We start from the raw sequence: 26,331 nt of genomic DNA, 5'->3' as shown, positions 1-26,331 counted from the left end.
GCAGGGGGCAATGTGGCACTGTGCTCCTGTTGTACACGGCCATGCTGGAGGGAGCTGCAGTACTTGTTGCCTGTCGCATTCTTCCACCTATAAGCATCTATTCAGAGTGTCTACTGTACCTCGGGCATTGCGTGTGTGGGCAGTGTTTGGTCAAATTTGTACTAAATTATGATCACACTCAAAGGCGCTGTAGGTAGGATCTAAGACATATTATTTGAGAGTAATTTGATAAAAAAGGCCACAGCCAGCAGTCAGCTAGTAAGTGAAATACTGCTGGGAGTTGACTGTGCGTGCCTCTGTCTGGGCTCATTTAGATTCATTTTGCTCAATCAGGGCATCTCTTCCCTGATTGGTTTAGGTAATGCAACTTGCCTGTCAAACACATCGGCTTGATTCATACTTCTCAATACGGTTCTCTCTCTCTCTAACACCTTTTAAAGGTTGCTTTGGATAGAAAGCATCTCAAAATATATAGACATATGGCCTATATATAAGGGTCATAGCCTATTTTTCTCTTATTGATTCTTGAGACTTGGGACAAAAAACATGTCCCACACCTGTAACGGCCTTTGTGTTTGAAAATAAAAATTTTGTGTGTTCCTTACGCAAATGGGCCATTAATGAATTACTCAGTACAGAGACAAAGGCTAAATGCTAAAAAAATATGAATAATATATATATATATTTATAATATATATACCCATTCAATGAACCCCTTTAAATATAAACGTATCCTTATAAGAAACAGTCCCACAATACCCTGATAGTGAGAAGTGTACAGGCAGTTTTCATGAGGATTCAGAGACATGTCCTCTCTTTTTGTCAACACCAACCACAGATATCCTTTTCAAAAGTGAAAGTAAAATAAATCAATGTCAAAGTCGTCCTTCATCTTGAAGGTCGCTCCCAGCGCCCATCTGCTGGGCGACAATGTCACAACGACTTTGTACTTTGAATTTTTCATCAGATTTAAGAAATTGTATTGAAACTTTCTGTGTCACAAACAACACCCAACTTTTCAAAGGATTCTGCCCAAAAATAATATAATTTACTTTATGTAGAAATGTTTGCTGAATGACACCACCAGAACAAGCAAAAAGCCACTGCTTAAATTAAACACGGTTTAATCAAACGGTTTAATTAAACATTTATTAAAAAAGGTTTAATTGAAAGAGTATTCATGCACTGCTGAATGTCGTTTGATGCCAGCATTAACACATTTCTTATATATATAGTTTTTATAAAAGCAGTTTAATAGAAGGAATATGTCCATGAGTAAGTAACTAACGCATGGACACACACAATCGTAGGTGGCTGAGCCTGGAAACACACATCTATGTTGTTAGCCTTGAAATGTAACACACAGTTGTTTTCAGGGGCCCTGAAAACAACTGTGTGTTAGGTTGTTTGTCCAGTTTCTCAGGCTGCTGTGAACCACCTCCACCATCAACCTTACACTTCTAAGACCCGCCTATCAGCGGGTGGGGATGACCCGTAGTGCACCCGTCATAACAGTCCAATCTCCCCCACATGACGTGTCTGTCCATCAGCGAAAGTTTGCTGATCCATACACTGGCCTGCTTTCCCATTGGCCCCTGGGCCTTAATAGGATCCCGGGCAATGGGATTATGTCTCCCAATACTCCCCTCCGGCCATTCTGCGTGTATCTTCCGACCATGGGTGCAGTGGTTTAGGCGGGCCAACGCCCATGAACACCCAACCAGAGGGGCCTCGCTGACCAATATCACGGATAAAGGAGAAAATACCCACTGAGGGGAACGTGGAGGACAGCTCGGAACACCGGCACACTTTGGACTCACAGGGCAGCCCTGATCATCCACAGGAACCCGAGGATTACGTTTTATCGAGCGCGCAACCCCCGTCAAACGCTTCTATCACAATCTGAAAACAGCGCTTATTCTTTGCAGTTCACGGTTGTTGGGTTCTAAAGTCGACCCCTTTGTCCGGACACCGCCCGTGTGAGGGGGAAAGTGTTTCATCGTTATCTGGATTATCACCCTTGAGGATGAATGCGTCCTTGGCCGTGTAAGGGATCTACCTACTTATCCGCTGCACCTGGAACTATTCTGATCCCATTAACATCTCCCCCACAGAGGGCCAGCGACGGGCCCACTCTGACCTGGTCGGCCCGACCTCCAACAGCAGCAGACCTTTGCTGACCTGGAGCTCGGTGGAGGGCCGGTCGAGGGACTGCGCCTCCTAACCCGTCCCCTGCCACCCCCCTGGCCGTAGGGAGCCATGGCCCTCCTGAAGATGATGTTCCCCCTGCAGCGGCGCGTGCGTCTGGCCCAGGGCCTGTGGCTGCTCTCCTGGCTCGCCGTGCTCTCCGGCGCCATCACCTTCTGCCTCGGCCTCTACCTGAAGACAGAGCTGCTCCGCAGGGCCGAGGTAGAGGGGGGGGGGGCGCCCTGCAGGACACACACACACACACACACACACACACACACACACACACACACACACACACACACGCACACACACACACACACACACACACACACACAAGCATGCATGCACACACACACACGCACACACGCGCACACGGCCACACGCACGCACACACACACATGCGTGCAGGCATTAACACGCGCATTGACACGATTGCACACACACATGCTGTCACACACACATGCACACATGCACACACACATACACACACACACACACACACACACACACACACACACACACACACACACACACACACACACACACACACACACACACACACGCATGCACACACAGGCAAGTATGCGGGCATGCATGACATGTATGCACATAAACACACAGACCCACACACACAGGTAAGCCCAAACACACAGTGTTTATTAAACTACTGAATGAGAGTTACTGAAAACACAGGAGGCAGACCTCTCCGATTAGTATTCACAGCCTGTGATGAGTGTGGACTGGAGGGTGTCATGGGGATAAAAGTTCATAGGAGTCTGATTCACTTCAAGATAATCCTGGCTGGATGGAATATATTTAAAAACAAATACCAGCCCCTAATAAGACATTGGACAACATTAGGCATATTATGCTAATTAATAGTCGACATACCTCCTTATCCATTTAAGGTTTAAATTCATTATTTGTTTGTTATTAAGAATCCTGTTGAAACAGGTTTCCTTGGACCCTCTGTTTACGTTTTAATGGGAACGGGGAAGAGTTTTGCTCAAAGCAATTACAATTTAAAACAACGACGTGGCAAACATGATTTGAGTGATGGACCGCCTTATGGGAAATTTGGCCCAAGTAATTTCTTCTGCAATTAGTAGCTTACATGAATCTAAATGTTTCATTTTCCGCCCAAAGTGGCCCGATGGTTGAAAACATCATGATCTAATTGCATTCCTCTACTTCGGGGTATCAATTGAGTGGAATCTGGGTTATTACCCGCCAAAGGGAGCGGGGTGATTAAGTGTCCTGTTGGCAGCCAACAACATTTATTTGGCAGGCGCCGCTCGCGGCACCTGTTCAAACCGAGGCTCCTCTTTCCTGCCGCGCAGGTGATGGACAACTCGGAGATCCACATCGTACCTAACATCCTCATGGTGGTGGGCCTGGCAGCCATCGGCACCAACTGGTTCGCGGGGCGTATCTGTCAGGACTCCCTGGACCCCGAGCGCTTCCCTCGCTGGAAGAACTTCCTGATGGCGTGGTTCGCGTTGGCCGTGCTTCTGTGCTCCCTGCTCGTCTCCGCCATGGCTCTCAGCTACGCGCTGCAGGGTCACCTGGAGGAGTCTCTCAAGGTGCGTGCGTGTGTGTGTGCGTTGCGTGCGAGTGCGTGTGTACGCTTGCCTGCTGCGGTGACGCGCTCAGAGCTCCGTTGGGAGGGGCGAAGAAGATGGTGTTGTTTTGGAGAAGGTGCGATGAGAGCAGGAGATGGATCACAGCCCACTGTGTGGAACGCCTACTGACTTAATTCACAGGCAATAACAACGCACAACGAAAGTTAACTTTACTTTACTAGAATCCTACAAAATAGCCAATACCGATTGATCCCATTAACGCCTCCTGTATTATATTGATGGGGTGAAAATCTATTATTATTAAATGTACGTGATTATTTATCCTGTTAATTAAATACCTTAAAGAGCACCTATTATGCTTTTTCGACTTTTATGACCTATAAACGTTGTTTTAATGATTTATTGTCAGGTTAACCATACTAAAGTGTCAAATAATGACGTACATGCATTAAGACGTAACAATCCGGATTTTATGGTAATGCTGCAACATGCTCTTCCGGAAGGTAACCAATCACAACGGAGTGGGGTGGCAGGAGGGGGGCGAGGGGGCGGAGAAGGACGAAGCCGAGCGTTGACAGAGAAGGCTGAAAGCGCCCAGATGAGAGGAAGAGTTTCCTGAAAATCGACATCGTTTTTTGTGCTGTGATTAGTGTCAGGTTGCTCTATAGGAGTCATTAATAAGAAATGAAGACCAGAAAAGTAGTATAATAGGAGACCTTTAAGCAGGTCTTAGAAGAACAGACTAATACATGTAATTTAAGGCATTAAACCAGTGTGGGGATCGGTGGGCAAGAGGATTGTGAATTATCTACGTCCGAAATAAGTTGGGAGGAGGGATCATCATTAGGGAAGCTTGAGGCTGCGGTGAATGGCCGGATAATGGAGTAGTAATGGGGGTGTAATACCGTATAATAGCGCCATCCTTAAATGAAATGAGGGAAGAAAAAAGAATGTCCCTGTGCTGAATTGCCTTGAATAGCATTACTAGCAGACCAAAGGGTGTGACTTTAAGGGGAATAGTGGAGACAGGGAGGCGATGCAGAGCCAGAGAGCGAAGATCAATCATCTGAGGGGAGTTCCAGGGTATGAAATTGAAAATGTGAGGAATGAAAAAGATTTCTTGTCTTGTCATCATTCTATCAACCACACACACACCTAAAGGAGCCCCCCCTCTCCATAAATGACACCATGGTACAACTAGGCACAATCTGATTCTGAACACTGGTCTTGTAGGCACTACTGTCTCTGCACTTTGCTCTCCTGTGTTCTGCACTTTTGTTGTGTGTGGTGTAGTGCACATAAAACAATCTTATACCAACGGCCGAGCTGGCACTAAAATAGACTCAACCTTGATATGCAGGACATATGGTTTAATATCAATAGAGCATAATAAAAGAATGAAACAGCACAGAAACAAAGTCTTGATGGTCGTCACCCCAGCATTAAGGACCTCCATAGGAAGTGAGTTCCATATGGTTTAGAAGGGGGGGGGGGGGGGGGGGGGGGGGGGCTGAAATGATTTACATACATACACTACCGTCCAAAAGTTTGGGGTCACCCAGGCAATTTCATGTTTTCATCTTTTATTCAACAGTTTTCAACTGTGCTAACATAATTGCGCAAGGGTTTTCTCACCATCAATTAGCCTTTTAACACAAATATCTAAACAATAGACAATTAGAACAGATGAGTGATAGTGGCAGGAAATGGGCCTCTATACACCTATTTGATATTCCATTAGAAATCTTAATAATCATTTATCCCATTAACATGTTGTCTAGACTGTATTTCTGATTTAAAAAAAAACGTTTGAGCTGTAGTGTAAAACTGAGCCCCATTAACAGATCCCCCCCCCCCCCCCCCCCCCAGGTGGGCCTGAGGAACGGGATCCGGTTCTACAGGGACACCGACGTTCCGGGCCGCTGCTTCCAAAAAGAGACCATCGACCGGCTGCAGATCGAGCATCGTTGCTGTGGCAACAACAACTACAGGGACTGGTTTGAGGTTCAGTGGATCAGCAACCGGTACCTGGACTTCACCCACAAGGAGGTCAAGGAGTGAGTGGTGCTAGGGTGTGGTCGGAAAACTGATTCCCATGACATGTAGGAGGCGCTACATTCTCATCCCTTCTCCAAAACATCTAGCGAGTGAAAGACAGAGGAATGCACATATATATACCGAGGAATATGCAATAGAGGGAATGAGGAGAGGTAGAATAGGAGGAGACACTGGAGTAGAACAGAAAGAAACACTGGTGGGAAAGTGGAAAAGCATAAATGGAAACGTTGCACTGAACTCATGTGATGCAATGTCAAATAACATTATGTACACAAATAATATACCTTAACTGTGTGTGTTTGAACGATATACAATATAGAATACGATACATAGAATTGTCTCTTGTCTCCTGTCTCCTGGTCGCTTCCACTGTTCTTCAGTGTTCCTCGTCCACCTGCTCTCACTCTCCCCCTCGCTGCTCCTCTGTTCCGTCCAGTCGTATCCGGAGCAACGTTGACGGCCGCTACCTGGTGGACGGCGTCCCCTTCAGCTGCTGTAACCCCGGCTCCCCGCGACCCTGCCTGCAGTACCACCTGCTGGACAACAACGCCCACTATAACTACGAACACCAATCAGAAGAGCTCAACCTCTACGGCCGGGGCTGTCGGCAGGCTCTGGTCTCCTACTACATGGAGATGTTGAACACCATTGGTCCCGGTGTGCTGTCCATCATGTTCATACAGGTGGGTGAGCCAATGGGAAGATAGGAGAATATTGATCAGAGATATGTTACTGAGGATGATTTAAATGAAAACGTACTGACAAATGACAAACATTATTTCAGTTCTAATCCTCTTGTGTTCAAACCCTTTACACCAATTGGATTCAAAGTCTATTCAAATATCATCTAGCTCTACGATGTAAAACTTTTCACTGTAAAATTACGGTAAAGTACTTGCAGCCGTTTCGCCAGTAAGGTACTGTTTAGTAATATTACTGTATAATATAAATACAGTAGATAAGAATTTTGCTGTATCAAAGTCAAAGTCTTACAGTTTACCTCTGACTGAAGATGCACCCACAGATATCAGACAAAGGCATAGTCACCATCACAAACCACCCACCGATGGCACTTGTCTTGACAATGATATATTGTTTCTAGCATTTGTCAATCAATTTAATCAGAAACATATATTGCAATAACAGAATTTGATGCATTCCTGAATTTCTATTTAGTTGGCAACCGTTTTTTGTGATTATTACTACTCAATACTCAATACAATAAACAAGGCCCCATGTCAGACACATAAGCAACAGCAATGTGTTTCTCTCAGGATAATTGCAGTTTCATGAAGTGTCATTTGAGGCAGTAGTCTGCAGGTTGTCAGAACTAATCCACTCTCCCTTGAACTCAACACGTCTCTAAAGTGTAAGCTGGTCTTCGGCACACGGCAGTGTTTGCGAGCAGTCTTTCAGGACTGACTTATCTCGTGGCAGAATGAAATTGCCCCAGAATTTCATCATCCTGTTTGATACCCATCTGGTAAGAGACATGAATAGTGTGGGTTCTGTTAAAACCAAGGACTTGGGCATAGCTCCTCGCTTTACACAGCACGGCTAATCTCACATTAATGTAGCGTAGCTTTAGAATTCTTCTGGAAAGCTGGAAATAATGGTACTTGAAATGAACACATTCAAGTACAAATTGGATTGAATGTGTTATGTTGGACCGTATCCATAATAACAACATAATAGATTCAAATTACAAACGGTGAAATGATCCGTGACAGATTTGCTAAAAGATTATCGCTTCACAGTGATGCTTGGCAATCTATTGAATTGAAGATGAATTGAACCTGAGCAACGGTTTAAATGATCTAAGAATGCGTCGGCGTGTGAACCAGCGCAGACTGGCTCCACCGGTTCAAACCGTACGCCCGGACCTCGTTCTCTGTAGCGTCGACCACAACAGAGTCAGACCCGTCCCTGGCCCCCGCCCCCTCATCCTGACATCAGCCGACCTCTGACCTTCGGGTTCCCCAGGTGTCGGTGATCGCCAGCATGCGGTACCTCCAGACGGCAGTGGAGGGGGCCATGGCGCTGGAGAACCCAGAGGAGGAGAGCGAGGGCTACCTGCTGGAGAAGGGCCTGAAGGACTCCCTGGTGGACCTGCGGGCGGCCGTGCTCGGCCTGCTGAAGATCGGCCCCGTGGGGCCCGACGCCGAGGGGGGGGGCGCCGACGAGGAGGCGGGCGAGAAGCCTGCCAACTGAGAAGAGGAGCCGAGAGAGAGAGAGTGAGAGAGAGAGAGAGGGAGAGAGAGAGGGAGAGGGAGAGGGAGAGAGAGGGAGAGGGAGAGAGAGGGAGAGAGAGAGAGAGAGAGAGAGAGAGAGAGAGAGAGAGAGAGAGAGAGAGAGAGAGAGAGAGAGAGAGAGAGAGAGAGAGAGAGGGAGAGGGAGAGGGAGAGAGAGAGAGAGAGAGAGAGAGAGAGAGAGAGAGAGAGAGGGAGAGGGAGAGGGAGAGAGAGAGAGAGAGAGAGAGAGAGAGAGAACAGCGCGGCGTCCTAATCGGTGTGGCGGAGTGATAAGAGGGGTGGGGGAGTTTATTTTTAGGGGGGGGGGTTGCAGTGATTTAAACTTGGCAGGCGGTGGCGGGGGGGGGGCGTCGGGGTACAACATCTGTGGAGTCCGACGAGGTAGGCTGATTTATACCCGGCCGGAGCAGCATCTGTGCTCCACTGTGCGCCCTGCCGGCCCGTGGGGGGGGGTTTGGGGGGGGGCCCGTCGGGGGGGGGGGGGGGGGATATCGGGCTTTGCACAGCAACACGCTGGGTGTAGGAGCTTTTCTTTCTTTTTATTACGGAGCGTGTCAACATCAGTGATCTGCAGGAGAGGCGCGGCGCTCCTTTGTTTCGCCGTAGGGAGAGAGTAAAGTACAGGGGGGTAGGATTTGCATGTATTAAAAACAAGCCAACTCGAATTAATCCAATTGTGTCCGCCCACTAAGACATCATTGTCCGTGAAAGCCCCTTGTTTAAATCTGTTCGACTCACTGTTACATTATGTTCATGTGAGAGAAATCCACGCCCAGGGTATTTATCTGTAGCACAGCTAGAGTTACCGACTGAAATTGAATTGTTAGACGTCTGATAAGTTGTTAAACGTTGTTAAAAATATTAAAGGTAGATCTTTTTAACTGCTTTGTAGTGTTGGCTACATTTTGTACATGTTATGTTTGAATGGGGGCAGACCAGTGGATGACCCGCTGGTAGATTGGTCTAGAACCCCAGAGTGGCGTTCAGCAGGTACGACAGTGGGCCAGCGAGTGTCTGTATGCACTGAGTCTTAGTGTGTGTTTAGCAGTGTCCTACAAGGGTGTGACGAGATGAAGGTTGTCATCTTCCATACTCTGGCAGCTCTATACCAATCTGATAATCCAACTGTGGATAATCTCAGAACTGCTGCACAAGCATTATCAGCACACACACACACACACACACACACACACACACACACACACACACACACACACACACACACACACACACACACACACACACACACACACACACACACACACACACACACACACACAGTCACACACACAGTCACATTCATGCACAAATTTGGAAGGGTGTGCTCTGCAGTGCAAGAAACCCTGCTCACAGTTTGTAACTGTGTGCAAGTCTCAGGAACTGATTCTATTTCCACAGACGAACCAACTGTTGGTTCTGTCATATCCTACAGGGGGCTGTTTCCGTTCCAGAATAATACCATATCTAAAGAATTTCCATGCAAAAGTTTTTACTTATTTATTATTCTCTCAGAAGATTCATCAAATATTTAGAATATGTAAATGAAAGGTTAGGAATACTGCTGATTTGTAATTAAAATCCCAAGAACTCAACAGAAGACGGCTGTTGTTGGTTTTATTGTTTGGAGTGAAATGTGTAAATAAATAAACAAATAAAAAACATTTATAAATGAATAAACAAACGAACGAATGAATAAATAAGGCCGCGTCTATCCATCAAACGACAGACGCCTTATCTTTACCACCAGCAGAGTTCGCTGTTGTACAATACTTCATTAGTTCCTAGCGTTGAAATTAATTAAGCAGATATCTCGCGCATCTTGTGTGCCTTATCTAAATTAGAGCTGGTCATTGGCAGGAAATTAAACTTGAATCTGTCACACAAATTTAATTCGGATGGCATTGTTTAACATAGGTGGTAATAAAACTCAAGACTTTCCATGGTCCCCTCGTCCATCTTGAGGGTGCTGGTCTGAAACGCCGGGGTCTCTCTGATGGAGGACGTGGAGGAGGAGGTGGAGGAGGAGGACTGTGGTTCCACATACGTAACACGTGCGTATTGAACACTCCGGTGCGGTTTTGCAATGTGCTGCAGAACTAGATGACTGACAGGAAGAAAGAGAAGTCACGCAGAGGGAGGGAGTGGTAGGGCCACCGACATGTCCTTATGAAACACTCATTCTCCTTCTGATTGTAGCCTTGAGCTGGCTATTGTTGTTTGATTAAGTGGTCCTTTGATCTCTCACCGATGGTGGCTAACATGGAGTTAATAGAGGAATTCCTGGAGAGTGCGTTGGCCAAATGGGTACGTGGTTTATAAATTACTCCTTTCAAACCGACATGAAGCGGATGGTCGATAAAGACTTTATTATTGGACGTTACCGTGAAATAGTTTAAAACAAGTAGTCTAGCCCTGCACACGAAACCAAACCAAGCACTTCTATCAAGTTGTTTCAGGTCTCATGGATATATATTCCATTTAAGAAGCAATGGGCTCTCGTTATTACGAACAGAGGCCAATCAAAAGTATCCCAGCACTAGGCCTATTGAAACACATCAGCGCATTACCATTACCAACAATATAAAACAACAAACAAACAAAAAGAAAAAAAATAGATACAAACTATACGGTCTCTTTCTCTATTGTTCATATAGAAGAGCAAAGCAAACTTCTCCTTTTGACTGCTTCCTCTGACAGTTTCGCACCGCTGCATAGACTGCAGAGAATAACACTAATAACACACGCCATTAGTGTCTCATCACACTCACCACGACACTGCAGTAATAACCACAAAGGGTTTACATTGCACACGCACGCACACACACGCGCGTACACACACACACACACACACACACACACACACACACACACACACACACACACACACACACACACACACACACACACACACACACACACACACACACACACACACACACACACACACACAGATACAATCTGGCTGATTAGGCCTCAGTCCCTCAGCAATATGTATGTATTCAGTTTAACTTACTGCCAATGCTTTTCGCTTATAGGTCATTTTATAGACAATATTAACAATGCATTATTAAGAGGTGGCCCGGGTCCGGGATTGGGACTAAACCTCATTATTTTGTAGTGTGAACTGGCACAGTGAGTCGCAGCACAGGAAGACCTTGGCCGCCGTCCCGCTTGGCTCTTCTCTTCACTGTGAAGTGCTTCCCAGTGTGACAGCGCGGCGCCCACCTGTCCGAACAGGTGTCGCCCCGTGCCGTCTGAAGTAGCTTCCTGTCGGCCGACTATAGAATGCCATACTACAGGCGCGCACTTGCCATCGTCGTTTTAATAAAACAACGATCCCGAGCGGACCATATCATATACCTCCGTCTATATTCCGAGCCTCCGCGTTGTCGCTTTTTCTGTTGTTGACGTGCGATCATGGGCCCAGGTGTTGCTGTTCCAGCCCATGGTGGACGGAGCGGGCAGACCGCCCCCCCACAGCCCGTACCCGGACGCAGACCCGCCCCCCCGGGGAACCGGGAGTTGGTATACGAGGCTGACCGACGGGGTCTTCCTCAACGAGGTCATGAGGTTGATGTAAGCATGACCAAGATTTTGGTTTCGCTTCGACTCTATTCCACACGACACATGGCTGTAATCCAAGGAAGCATTGCACTCCGAGATGGTACCAAGACGCTTCGATTATTGTGTCTATCAAGTTTATTCAAAGGCTACCTAATAAACCATCTCTTGACTCATGTAGTTATTATTATAAGGCCTATTATTATTATTGATGCACCCTCTACTCACATGCTCTGGGAGATAAACCAACGCTATACAAACAAGGACAAAGGAATACTTTTGAAAGTAAAACCATTTATCATTAAGACATTTTGAATTTATTCAAACAGTATAACTCAACAGTCTAATTATACTTTTGTAGGTCTGACAGAAATTTGCGTTCAATATTGTATTAACATTATTGATACACAGGCAAATTGAGCTGCAATACTAATCCCATTTCCAGTGAGAGGCGTGCTTCTGTTAACTCATTATAAGGTTATATCTAAGTCTATAACCGCCAACGATGAAACATTAATCATTATTTATTATTCTCGACAAACTTCGCAACCTAATTTTGCTGGTGTTATGCTCAGGCTGATTAAAATTTGATCCCTACTCCGTGCACAAAATTCACTGTTGCGTGAATTGTAATCTCTTGGCAAGGAACAGTATCTCTACCTAGCTGAGCTGTGTTCTCAGACACCCCAAGGAACCATATCTCTAACTTACTAGCTGTGTTTTCAGAGATCCCAACCCAAAGGTGGAGCAACTCTACCACCGCGATGCCGGAGGCCGCATGCTCCGACTGCAGAACTTCTCCATCCTGAACCGCCACCTCAGGGCCTTCTACCAGGTACACATATGCTAAAATCAACCTTTGAAATGGATTTTAAAGGAGGTTGAATTTACACTTTAAACATTTAAAAATAAATGAAAGGGCCTGTAGGTAGGATCTAAGAGCTGTAATTGGTTAGAAATGCCAAAGTCGTCAATCAGCTTTTTAAGTGAAATGCTCTGAAAGAATATCTGTTCTGAGTTGACAGTGCTTGCCTTTGTATCCAAGCATTCGATTTAAGGCCGGTCGCCATATTCATTTCTGATGCAGGATAGATTCAACAAAACCAATCAGGGAAGAGATGCCTGATTGGTTTAGATGAATATATCCTGCCTGTCAATCACATGCCATGCTCTCTTGATAACTCTCAAATCATATCTACGGCAGCTCTAAGTGTTCAAAGGCCCCTTTCTGATCGGTCCTCCATGGTACGCCACAGAACAACAATCAACAACAATATGTATGTGCTATTAAGTGATATTAGCATTAGCATTCCCATTAGGCTTAGTGTTTTTCCCTGAATAGCTTATTCCCTCAAACCAGAGTGGGGATCCAGAGTGATTAACTTAAATCACGTTCTCCTTGGTGTAAAAAGTGTTTCCATTCAAATGCTCACAAAACACTCGGTAATCAGAGCGTCTCTGTTCCGATCCAGAGTTGGGATTCACTTAATCTGATTGCCTCTGTCGGCAACCATAGACACACCTAAACCTGCCCTATATGCATTTTCTACTGCGGCTTTCCATCCAGGGATTCTGTCTCTGTGAGAATCCCTGGCTCAGACTAAACCCACTTTAAGTTGTTAATGCGAAAACTTACAAAGTGCAGGTTTAATCATTTTTATTATTTGAATATTTACTATTTATTACACAAGGACGTACCTAGGTCAAACTCCACGCTGGCAGACTCATGTTATTGACATATCTGCATTAGCGAGGTCAGGAGGCAGCTAAAACAAAAAAGTCCAAAAACGTTGCTTGTGTCTATTCTGGTGTTACTGCACAGCGAGGGAACGCGCCGATGAGAGGCTGAACCAGAAAACGAGCAGCAGGGGGAGGAGGGGGAGGAGGGGGAGAAATACAAAGTTCTGTCCTCATCAGTCTTGTTGCTAAGAAACAGCCGCTGCCTTAAAACCAAAACAAGGGGGCGAGTGAGAGGAATGGAGAGGAGCAGTGACCTCGCCTGTACCAACCAGTCCCAGGGTCACGGGGACTCAGGAACATAAGATATCAAACAGCTCGGCATCACCGTACGGAGCCACGCTGGGGCGCATGGGCGGCCAAGTGTTGTGGGTTCAAGTTTTCTGCAATAAGTGTTCCTCCGTAACAGAGAGACACAACGTCACGCAATGCTCAGATTTTGGGGAGGGAAGAGGCCGCGAGAGAAGGGAGTGGAACAGGCTAAATGGCTCCGTAAGGCGACACACGCTCACACATGCACGCAGCCACGCACACACGTAGCACACACGCACACACAAACACACACGCACACACACACACTCGCACACACACAGACACACACACACACACACACACACACACACACACACACACACACACACACACACACACACACACACACACACACACACACACACACACACACACACACACACACACTCACCCACACACACTCAAAGAAGGCGTTGCTTCCCCTTGTTTCACTTCTTTCTTTTTTCATTGAATCACTTTTTGTGTTTCTTTGCCTTGGCGAGGGACGGCAGTGATAATTAGCGAGGCTATATTGGGCCAATGTTTTGTAGAGGTCCACCAGGTATGCTCAGAATAGGCTCCCCTGTTAATTCTAATTTCCCTTTCTCCCCCTTTTACTTCTTCTTCTGGGGACGTTTGTGTATCTGGCGCCGTGCGTCCCAAGCTACTGGGAATACGAACACAAGAACACCAGCTGAAGAAAGCAGCCAGCCAGCCAAGACTTAGCTCTCTACGTTCTGGCCTCAGGTTTTTTATACATATATAGAGAGGGAGCTTGTGTACCACCTGTGTAGCTTTACAGACATAAATACAAAACACTCAGCAGAAAATACGCAAAAAAAAAGGATTAGCACTCACTTCATTATTCTTACCATTGACGTGGCAGTTCATATTTATTATATTCTCTTCGCCTGAAGATTGAATTTCAAGCACCTGAATTAATGAGTTAAGCTGAGTTTGATTCATCATATTTTGTGGATGGAAATGTTAAATGCTGATTTCCCTTCTTAGTGAGAATGATATTGAAATGAATGGGTCGGATATGTGTTACATTATCAAGCTAAGATGACAAGGCTCTGATTAGCAGTTGGAAATCAACTGCACATACTTTTCAAGGGAAAATTATACGTACTCATCAGTATCCCATTATGATTTCCGTATCTATAATTGAATAGGAGAAACAGATGAGAAAAAAGAATACAGAATCATCTGCGATGGCATTTTCCTTCCCAAGAATCAGAGCGAATGTGTCAAATATGCTCTGCAGATAGACAGAAGATAAACTACAGGGATACAAACTAATTCCCACTCAATTACGATGCTACAACTTGAGGTACACCGAGGGCTGTACTTAACCTTATAGTCAGCCGGCAGTCATTCAGGGTCTGAGTATCATCGCAGATACAATCACTCCAATAATCCCTTCAAAACTAATCTCTTCCTAATCTCTTAAAGCAGGGTGTTTCTTTTTTTTTACCAACAGATAAGACACCGAAGAACCAGAACAATATCTGTACATATTGCTGCCACTGAAAGAAATAATGCACTTCAGAATCCCTTCAAACACTCTGTCCTGGAGGGGTCTGTTCCACCAGACGGACCCCGTCAGACCCTTTAAGGTCACGAGGCACGAGGCAGCGAGAGGGGGGTGAGGATGAGCACATGGCCGTATTAGGTGGAGTGGGTGACATCGCCTATATGCCCCACAGGACTGGATAACTCTAGGTTGGCTGCGCAGGGTTCTGATGACAAAACTGTAGACTGTGTGATTGCTAAGAGGTGTCCCCCCCCCACCCCCCCCCAACCTCCACCACCACCACTGCGTTCTCTCCCCTCCCTTCCCCACTGCATACCAAATGAGAGTGAGAGAACGTGTGTTCTAACTGTGACTTGAGTGTGCTGTGCGTATGTGTGTGTGTGTGCGTGTGTGCGTGTGCATGTCTGTGTGTGTGGATGAAAATGATTATGCCCTGATGGAAGGGTAGAGGAGAGGGAACTGGCTTCTAGAGTGGGTTTGGAGCGAGAGACAGTGTATTCATTGCATGGCTCATCGACAGCTAAACTGCGCTTGAGAAAGTGTTTTTTTTGTGTGTCTCGACAGATTATGTATTTTTCTTTCTCTGCCGGCAGAATTAGAGGTTGCGGAGGTATAGGTAAGCTAATTAACGCCAACTGAACCTGACTCCAACTCAATTAGGCGGACGCCCACACGGGCAGCGCTTGTCTGCGTGAGGCACGGAGCGCGCGGGGGGGGGGGGGGGGGGGGGGGGCTCTCTGTTTCACTGTGTTCCCTGTGGCGGACGCGCTGCCAGAGATGCCAGGTTTCTGGGCAGGAGCCTGGGGGAAGCCTTGGCCTCAAACTGGATTCAAAGTTGTTTTTGGTGTCGCCAGGACCACCACTCCAATAATGGCGGGAACGCGCTCCAAGCTGGTGGGAATGTTGCCGGGAGTGAGAAAAACAGCAACAATGAAAAAGCCTTTCAGTATATGAACCGCCTCCCGTCAGCGTGTCAGGCTCCTTATCTCGTTTGACTTCAAAGTAATTAAACACATAATTATAAGACCGGCTTCTCTATACTTCCTCGAGATGTGCATGAAGAACAATTTGTGATATCACTAATATATAGAAGCTCAGGGCGTTTGCGAGCTGCATTCAGAGTTCCTATTTTGTTCTCAATGAGGGTTATGAGTGTAGAGATCAATAAACCTAATTACAGAACCATAGCTATGAACTTATGAAATATTCAAAAGAATATATAACATAATAACAAAGTCTTCGAATACAGTATGTGTGCCAAGAGTAATTACAGGTCTACTTTAAGGTAGTTAGAATCAGAGCTCAGCGTGCTGCTGAGAGAATCTCAGTCTGTTGGGTGCCTCTATCAATGGGGATCCAAACAATAGCTTTCAGTCGTCTTGAAGATGATGAAAAACACAGATAGATAGATGATAGAGGACTATAATCTGTAGACTACTCTAAAATCAGACACCCCACAGTTACCTAGTAACAGTGCCTCAGTGTAACACCCCACTTTCCACAGGGTGAACCCCACCGCTGAGGTTGAACCACACATGTGGCCAGGTGTCCCCGTGTGAAGCCTCCATACTCTCATTATCATCTCAACTGTGTCCTCTAGGAAGACCTTCAGCAGCTGATACTGATCCCGCTCCCAAACATCGCCGTTCTGGGTCAGGATCCCTTCACAGGTACCCTATCTCCCCCACCCCCCCCCGCCAACTTCCTGGCATGCAGCGCTGCCATCAGTGCAGGAGAACTCCCAGGTGTCACAAAGTAGAGGTAGCGCCGTGTTGTGGTTCTCTGGCTCCGAGTAGAGCTTCGGTTCCACGCATCAGTTGCACGTCTTTGGGTTGTTGCTAATTAGCTCACACAGATGGCTGGCTGGGAAGACTGAGAACGACGCTTTATCGCCTAAATGTGGAAGCTCTGCCTCCGGGTGGCGTCTGAGACGGGGGCAGGGGGGGGGCGGGGCGCAGGGTTGGCTGATGATGATGAGTGTGAGGAGGAAGATGGCGAGAGTGATGATGATGGTGATGGTGGTGGTGGTGACGATGAGGAGTGTGAGGAGGAAGATGGCGACAGTGATGATGATGGTGTTGGTTGTGACGATGAGGAGTGTGTGTGCATCCTCAGAAGCAGCTGTGGAAGAACTCACAAGGCTGCTGCTGCTGCTTCTGGGATGCGCTGTGCAGGTAATGACTCGTGCACGCACACACACATGCATGCACATGCATGCATGCGCACACACATGCACACATGCGCCCACACACACACACACACACACACACACACACACACACACACACACACACACACACACACACACACACACACACACACACACAAACACACACACACACACACACACACACACACAGACACGCGCACGCACACACATTGTTTTACTCATAACATTACGGCATTGTTTCAGGTATTTGTTTATGCACTATCTTTGCTGTTTTTATTTGGGCCATCAATTGACTGCATGTGTAAAGTCTGTGTAAAATAATTGTATAGCCCTTTCGTACAAACACACACACACACACAGAAATAGACACAGGCATATTTACTGTATACCACACACATACACACACACACACACACACACACACACACACACACACACACACACACACACACACACACACACACGCAGACACACACACACACGTGCACCTATACACACACACACACACACACACACACACACACACACACACACACACACACACACACACACACACACACACACATACACACACACACACACACACACACACACACACACACACACACACACACACACACACACACACACACACACACACACACACACACACACACACACACACACACACACACACACACAAACAATCATACGTAAACACACACTCGCAGTACACAATGCTGACTGCACTCCATTGCTCTTCTGTGTTTGCAGTGTGAGAATAAAGAGAGGTTCATTCAGCAGATTCAGTCTCTGGACATCCAGACCCAGGCAGCTATCGCCAGCTGTATCCAAGAGGTATGCTCCGGGCCTGGGGATAATTACATCAAGACCTCCCCAAACACACACATATATACACACACGCACACACCAAGCCAATATAATAAGCATTTAACCAGCGCCTGCTCCTCGGTGAAACCATTGTCCACCGGTCCCAAGTCTGATTATAGACATTTGCAGTTGGATCTGAACCGAGTCCAGAATTGCTGAGCTTTCTTCAAAGTTGGCCGGGGGGGGCGGGGAGATGCGAGGAGGAGGAGGGGGGGGGGGGGGGGGGGGTAGAGTGGATATGGATTGAGAACAATGAGGCCTGTGGGCATTCAAGGTACTTTTCAGATGTTTTGTCTTCCCCGCTGAGCTGCGTCCGTGAGATAAAATCTATTTTGCTCTCCGATTTTCGCTGTCGTCTGCGGAGTCACATTTAGCGGCAGCGGCGTTGCTTGCGTCATCCGTTCATCAGATGATTGCGTAGAGGAAGTGTGTCGAAACACTCGATGGGTTAACTGTCCCTGGGGTGTCGTTCAGGAGAACCACTTCTTTCATGTGCAAAACAGATGAGGCAGGTCAGGCCTCGGGGTGGTGGCGCTACGGCTTCGTTCCAGGTTATTGCCGGTGGGCTGCTAAAAGACTTTCTCGGGAGGCGTCTCATTGGCTAATGGACTAGTGGGTTCCACATGACATTTACCAGGGGTGGCATGTGGCTCAGGAGGTAGAGCGGGTTGACTGGTAACCGAAAGGTTGGTAGTCCGATCCCCGGCTCCTCCTAGCTGAGTGTCGAGGTGTCCCTGAGCGAGACACCTCACCCTAACTGCTCCCGACGAGCTTGCTGTCGCCCTGCGTGGTTGACTCTGCGGTCGGTGTGTGAATGGGTGAATGAATGGTTGAATGTTAGGCACTATTGTAAAGCGCTGTGAGAGTTTTTGTCGAACCTGCAGCTTACGGTGGAATAAAGCACTGGCCACTGCCTCAGCTTGCGTCGACTGGCGATATAACAACAACAAAAACTATTCTCATGGAAATCCAGATTCTCGTCCTTTTCAGTGAGGATTTAATAATAAGAAGAAATGTTGAAAAACGTCCCCCAAACGAACCCTCTCTAATCCCAGCCCTGCTCTCCGTCCTTCCTTACAGGAATATAATTTAGTTACTGTAATTAAACACGTCAGGACAGCGGTGAGGACAGGCATTAAACACACACACGCCGTCCTGTCCCCAGGATTCATTCCGTCACCAGAATCCCAGGTGCAGGAGTGAGACCTTCCCCAGGCGTGGTTGAACGTGTGGTTGGTTCATCTAGGTTCTACACACGTTAGATTCAGTGCTCGCATGTCTGCATGATCATCTCTACATTATATTGTAGCCAGGGTTCGAATTCCGGGGGGGTTTGGGGGGGTCTGACCCCCTCGAATGGGATTTGGACCCCCTAGGGACTAAAACATCAGCTTTGGCGGTACTGAAATACTTGATATATTATTAAAATTACAAGTGTTTGGTTATGTAGCATTTCTCAATCTGTGCTAATCATGCAAGGAATAATATAATGTCATACTATTTCAAACAACCCTTCAGTGGACTGTACCATTTCTGCGGCTTCAGCATCTTTGACCTTTGTTTACTTGACATCACTCGACTTTTGCTCCTATACGAAACACCGGTGGCACTGGCAGCGATGCCAATGCCAATGACTATATTGCCTTATAGTCATTAGATTAAGTGATATAATGTACGTCCTTTATTTCAGTCAGGGAGTAAGCAAATAGATTTCATCGTTCATAGCGTTTATGCGTTTATGTCCTGCAATCGTCCCTGTAATATAGCCTTGATCTTCACTGTTGGTGTTGGTCCGAAGTCGGCCCATGATGTATGGATAATGCAATGTCAGTGGGGTTGGTTCAGTGTTCCCTTGTTGTCATTCACGTCAGTTAGCCTGCTTCCCGCATTCAGCGCACCGCTGGCCCAACCTGCAGGTCACGTGAATGAGCAATCGCGAAAATGCTCCCATAATCCTTTCTTGATTAAGTTGGTGTTTTTTGTTGTTTCCCTAAGATATCTGTGATCATGTGTTTCTTTCTTCAGAATTAGCTACTTGGCATTTTGTAAAAAAAATTAAATAATAATAATTTTGAAGAATGTACCTGGCATAGGAATGATGTAGGTATGAATATAGAGACAGGGCTTTTTAATGATGCCATCGCAAACTCAGTGGAAATGCTGGCTCCCCGAAGTTGTTGGGGTAATTCAAACACTGATTGTAGCATTGCATGCTAGGGTCTTCCGTGGGCCGGTACTAGATATCAGTGTTACCACAGAGATTTAAGGCTCTTCCTGAGAACGTTGCCACCATGGTTTTTCTTGCATTGTCGTTGGTGTTTTGTGTCTTTAGTGTTGTGTGTCGTTGACGTTGCCTTCTGTGCACTTTACATTTTGCGCTATGTGAGGGTGATAATGTTGATCCTTGTTGTCCATGCCAACAGTTTGCCACCGTTGGCAACACGCCCACACATCAAGATCAGGGAATGTTAAATGTAATACGTTGGTTGTTATGTTGCGGCAAAAAATATCTTGACATCACTTCGTCTCCTTTTAAATTACGGCGTGAAAAATGGGTGTGATGGGTGTAAATACATCTGACGGTAAACACATTGTTGTTGGGGTATGGTGTTATACTTCATAGACTCGAATTATAAATATCTGAATCTCTTCAAAGATCTAAAAGTCTATATTTCTGCCGGTAATTCACCCCATTAGGGACGTATCCAACGTCAACCACGGAGGTGCGCGGGTGATTGACAGCGTCGGGCTCTGTCGGGGGAGGCTTTAGAGTACGCTTCATTTGCGCAAATACTCATACCCACATCAGCGAGGCGCGTGTACACAATGAGAGAATTGACAGATGAACCCCTGTGTGTGTGGGAAGCCGTGCGTGTGTATAGGAGTGTGTGAAGGTGTGCGATCATGATGATGAAGGTGTGTCTATGACTCTCACCTGTTCAGGTGACTCAGGACCCCCGGATGGTGCTTCCTCTCCAGTGGGAGGAGCTTAGAGGCCTGGGGGAGACGGAGCTAGAGCTGGCCTTTGGTTCCATGGCCAAACAAATACAAAGCCTGCTGGCACAGAGAGACACGCACCTGGAGGTAATGTCACACACACACACGCACACACACACAGGCACACACACACACACACACACACACACACACACACACACACACACACACACACACACACACACACACACACACACACACACACACACACACACACACACACACACACACACATACATACACACACATAAACATCGTTATCATGTCATCATGTAATTAGAACTATAATTATATGAAATTGCATGCTTCGAAATTGCCGTGACTGTGTCACCTTGACAAAGACGCTCTCACTCACATAACACTGACACACACTCACACACACCGAATGACACACAGTCTGAGACAATCTCTCAGACTCTCATACAGACACATGCACACTTGGGTGCACGTACGTGTTGACTGTACTGTGGCACTGGAGTGCTCCCTCCATCTCCTGCTTTCTCCTTCCCTCACACCCAAATCCTCTCCCAAGCACCCCTCTCCCCCCGTCTGCTGTTTATTCTGTCTATTCTTCTTCCTCGTCTAATCTGCCCTCTTTATGCGGTTACACTGCCTCTGTGTCACCTGATTCTCCTCACAGCACTGTTAAAAGAATAGATCTATTATTTATTCTTTCCCTTATTCTGTGTCTCTCGTGACGCACCTGTGCTGGGCCGTTCAGGCTCTTTTCTGTTGACCATCCCTCTGATAGTCTGCCTCCTTCCCTCCAATACTGTGTACCAGTTCCATTTCTCCTGTGTCTAACTGCAAATCGACTTTATCTCTCTCTTTGTCTCTCTCTCTCTCTCTCTCTCCCTCTCTCTCTCTCTCTCTCTCTCTCTCTCTCTCTCTCTCTCTCTCTCTCTCTCTCTCTCTCTCTCTCTCTCTCTCTCTCTCTCTCTCTCTCTCTCTCTCTCTCTCTCTCTCACCTCTTCTCTCTCACTCACCTCTTCTCTCTCTCTCAGTTCGTCTCTCTTTCTCACCTACACTTGTTTTCGCTCTCTCTCTCCCACCCATTGGGCCCTATTTTAACGGTCTGAAACACAAGTGAGAAGCGCCAAACGCAAGTAGCTTTTGAGCCATGAGCGCTTTTGAATCTGACGAGTTGATATTTTGACAGCACGTTTGCAGTCTCCGATGAGACAGATGCATGACCACATGATTTTCAAACTTCAAATGGCTCAGTTTATGGCCAAATAATATGGCCTCATTCACACATGGAATAGTGTCACTTCAGAAATACTGAGTCCTTTTAATAAATTTTGGCAAAGAAAACTTAACACACATATGATATGCGGTAACTGTGGTTCTATTTAATGATAGACGCAATACATTAACAAACATCGTTTCGTACCAGTATTGTATGAATTATCGTTATCGACTTGTGTACCTAATATGCATGTGTCTCCCCGTTAATATACATTGCCATGGACTGTATTATGCATTACGTGTTTAGTTTGCGTGTGTTTAAACAGATGGACGCACACATGCGCGCCCGCATTCATTAATTCTTTTACACATACGCACACTTCATTCATTCTTTTTAACACTCACTGGCGGTAAAACAATGTTTTCTCATGATCAAATACTTATCAATCCTAAAAGTTATGGCCATGTACACGATGTCTATGTCAAGAAAATATGTATTTTCTGTACGGTGTTTGCAGATGCATTGATTTAAAAGTACAACTTATTACCGCTGTATCAGCTGTTCTTTCCCAAATAATGTACCAAGAATGTGTGGCTAGGTAGAGGAGAGAAGCAAAGTGTATGCGCGAGGTGCAAAAGCAACATTATGCATGCGCCCTTAAAATAGCATCGGAACAACGCGCCACTGACTTTAAACCTGGTATTTCCTGGTTTGTTTCCTGAAACTGCAAAATAGCGCCAGGGAAGGTTTGCGCCAGAACACGCCTCCTCCGTTCGCCAAACCGCCCCTTTGGGCGCAAGATCATTCCCTAATTTATTGACGCGTGGCGCTGGAGGGAAAAGAACGCTCTGCGACAAAAAGTTGCAAACTAGAAACGACACATGCGTCAGTGTAGAAAGTAAATTGCGTTGGATGCAACACAGGGTCCAAAGTCTCTCCCGCCTCTCTTTTCATTCCCTCACACTCTTCTCTTTTTACATTTCTCTCCCCCACTCCCTCCCCCCCCCCCCCCTCTTGCCCCCCTCCCCCAGAGGCTGACGGAGCTGAGCCGGGAGCGGGAGGAGCTGGATCCCGACCCGGGCGGCCAGTCGCTGGGGGACCCCACGGCGTGGCCTCCCCAGGGGGCCGCGCTCCAGCTGGCTGACAGCAGGGCCAAACTACGGCGCCTCAAACAACAACTGTGAGTCCACGTCGCCGTGTCGATGGAGGGCAGAACCATAGAGGGGCGGAGAAAGGAAAACGAGAGAGAGAGAGAGAGAGAGAGAGAGAGAGAGAGAGAGAGAGAGAGAGAGAGAGAGAGAGAGAGAGAGAGAGAGAGAGAGAACCATCCATGAGTCAGAAGCTTAAAACTCGAAAGCCTAGAAAATCTGTTCAAATGAAGAGCGATTATCGCTAATTCCGCTGTCTCTCCACTACACTACATGAACAAACACCACCATGGGGTAACAAGGAAGGCTCTTGTTGTTGCGATGTAGCGGGATAAGGTGGCCAGGGGGGTTGACTCCCTGCCCAAAGATTCTGGGTTGGATTTAAAATGTCTGCCGCCTCTGTGCAGCTGTCCTCCAGCCAGATCCCTGACCTCAACCTGGACCTTTCCTCCATTTCAGCTGCTTTGGAGAAAAACAAACTTCTGCCCAAGTTATCATAGCCATGCTGTGTGTCTCACGTCTATTGCTCACCAATAACACCGGTGTTTCCTGGGGATTCTGATAAAGACCGCGTTTGATCTCAAGTCTGAACAGGCTGCCCTCCTGAGGATCAATAAAACAGTTTAAAAGGTCCTCAGAGAGGAGCGGCTCTACACTGTGTGTGTGTGTGTGTGTGTGTGTGTGTGTGTGTGTGTGTGTGTGTGTGTGTGTGTGTGTGTGTGTGTGTGTGTGTGTGTGTGTGTGGGCTGTCTGGTCACCCTGCATGATAACAGAAGGTCCTTGGCTTGTTTCTCCCAGAGAAGATAAAGGTGACCAGCTGCTGGACTACAAGCAGGAGGTGGAGACCATGGAGGAGCAGCTGAGGAAGCTTCACAAAGAGGTTCTCCCTCACACTACTGCAGGCTTCTGCACACAGATGGACGCACACACGCGCACACATTACGCACACACACACACATACATACACACAGAACAGATGGTGCACGCACAGACACACACACACACACACTCACACACACACACACACACACACACACACACACACACACACACACACACACACACACACACACACACACACACACACACACACACACACACACACACACACAAACACACACACACACACACACACACCCACACACACACACACACACACACATACACACACACAATACACATACATGCACGCACACACACAAAAAATCTAAAAGGGGTTAACATAAAGAAGCTGACCCACGCATGCACATACATCCACACACATACAACACACACACCCACACGCATAGACACACACAAACACATACAAACAAACACACAAACGCACATTCAAAAGCCCTCAAACATACAACAACATGCCCAGTGACAGCTCATCACACAGCGCCACATGCAGGTCAGCTCATTGATGAACGGCTGTTTCATCCCTGAATCAAACGCTTCCACACAAGCGAGACTTTCCTTCTGACCTCCGAGGCACTAACAAGCATCCCTTCATGTTGTGTGTGTGGGGGTCTTTGTTGTTCTGGTTGTGTGTTTGTGTGTGTGTGTGGGGGGGTCTTTGTTGTTCTGGTTGTGTGTTTGTGTGTGTGTGTGGGGGGGTCTTTGTTGTTCTGGTTGTGTGTGTGTGTGTGTGTGTCTGTGTTAATGTATGTGTGTGTACCTTTCCTCAGAACCGGGCCCTGCAGGGGGAGCTGCGCGGTGTGCGTTCTCTGCGTGACGAGCTGGACTGCGCCCGGGAGCGCAGCGGCCGCGTGGAGCCGCTGCAGCAGGAGCTGCTCAGCCTGCGCCACAAGCTGAGGAGCCTGGAGCTCACACGCACACAGCTCAAGGTAACACAACAGACACACACACAGACACAAGCTGAGGAGCCTGGAGCTCACACGCACACAGCTCAAGGTACACTGTAAAACCTGACAAGTTAGTTGAACTTAAACTATTTGAGGAAACCGATTGCCTTGAACTATTTAAGTTTACTAACTCAAATAAATTAAGTACCAGCAATTATTTTATGTAAGTAAAGATAACTCTTATAGCTTGAGTTATTGTGACATGTGTATTATGAGTTAGCATTACTAATTCCATTTACTGAGGTGAAATGTAAAGAATTAGCTTTTTACACTTAAATGCAGCAAATCATTCAACGTATATAACATGTGTTCATGTAACTTATTACATTCTAGTTGCAACAACTTAAAATTACATTTCGTCTACTCAATTCATTTGAGGAAACCGATTGCCTTAAACCAATCATGTTAAATGAACACAATGGATTCACCAATCTCTGATCCAACTTAAATTACTGTGGCGAGCAGCGCGGGAAGGACGAGACGGGAGCCCAAGTTTAAATGGCGGCGCAACTCTCGTGCCTTAGTGCACCGCACGACCACGAGAGCTGGCTATATTCAAACACACACACACAACAGAAAACACGGAACAACTGACCAACACACACAACACTCTCACTAATGGTCCCGATCACACACATCACAATTAACACACAAACAATAAAGAACCCAAACCCGTTAACCCCACTTAACCTAATAACACATCAAGTTATAAAAAGACAATAAAACCCCTTTTCCCCAAACATTATGAATACCCAGACTCCCCGGGGGTGGGAGTCGCCACACTATTTATTAAGCTGAATGCTGAACATTCATAACATTTCCATGGTCATTTCAAGTAGTCATTTAAACAGCTTTACTAATTATTATTATTTTTAAACATGCCATCTCTTTAGCATCGGTG

At 46.6% G+C, this 26,331-nt stretch overlaps 2 protein-coding genes across 2 annotated transcripts in view; both read left to right on the top strand.

The window, feature by feature from the left end:
- The first annotated feature begins 2,259 nt into the window (after positions 1-2,259).
- rom1b (retinal outer segment membrane protein 1b) lies at positions 2,260-8,042 on the top strand. The gene is made up of 5 exons (XM_056601141.1): positions 2,260-2,409; positions 3,531-3,773; positions 5,643-5,830; positions 6,268-6,514; positions 7,815-8,042. Exons 1-5 carry the CDS (start codon positions 2,260-2,262, stop codon positions 8,040-8,042), a joined length of 1,056 nt encoding a protein of 351 aa, XP_056457116.1.
- A 2,061-nt stretch (positions 8,043-10,103) lies between these two features.
- The window catches only part of ccdc88b (coiled-coil domain containing 88B), a 54,179-nt gene continuing 37,951 nt past the window's right edge, over positions 10,104-26,331 (top strand). The window contains exons 1-10 of the mRNA XM_056601140.1: positions 10,104-10,387; positions 11,511-11,659; positions 12,371-12,479; positions 16,810-16,879; positions 17,325-17,383; positions 18,133-18,216; positions 21,193-21,333; positions 23,467-23,615; positions 24,382-24,463; positions 25,254-25,412. Coding sequence (XP_056457115.1) covers positions 10,331-10,387; positions 11,511-11,659; positions 12,371-12,479; positions 16,810-16,879; positions 17,325-17,383; positions 18,133-18,216; positions 21,193-21,333; positions 23,467-23,615; positions 24,382-24,463; positions 25,254-25,412 — 1,059 coding nt within the window. The 5' untranslated portion in view covers positions 10,104-10,330. The remainder of the gene's footprint in view (positions 10,388-11,510; positions 11,660-12,370; positions 12,480-16,809; positions 16,880-17,324; positions 17,384-18,132; positions 18,217-21,192; positions 21,334-23,466; positions 23,616-24,381; positions 24,464-25,253; positions 25,413-26,331) is intronic.

This window comes from Gadus chalcogrammus, chromosome 10 (genome assembly GCF_026213295.1).
Source record: "Gadus chalcogrammus isolate NIFS_2021 chromosome 10, NIFS_Gcha_1.0, whole genome shotgun sequence".
Lineage (NCBI taxonomy): Eukaryota > Metazoa > Chordata > Actinopteri > Gadiformes > Gadidae > Gadus > Gadus chalcogrammus.
This window is presented reverse-complemented; position numbering and strand designations above follow the sequence as displayed.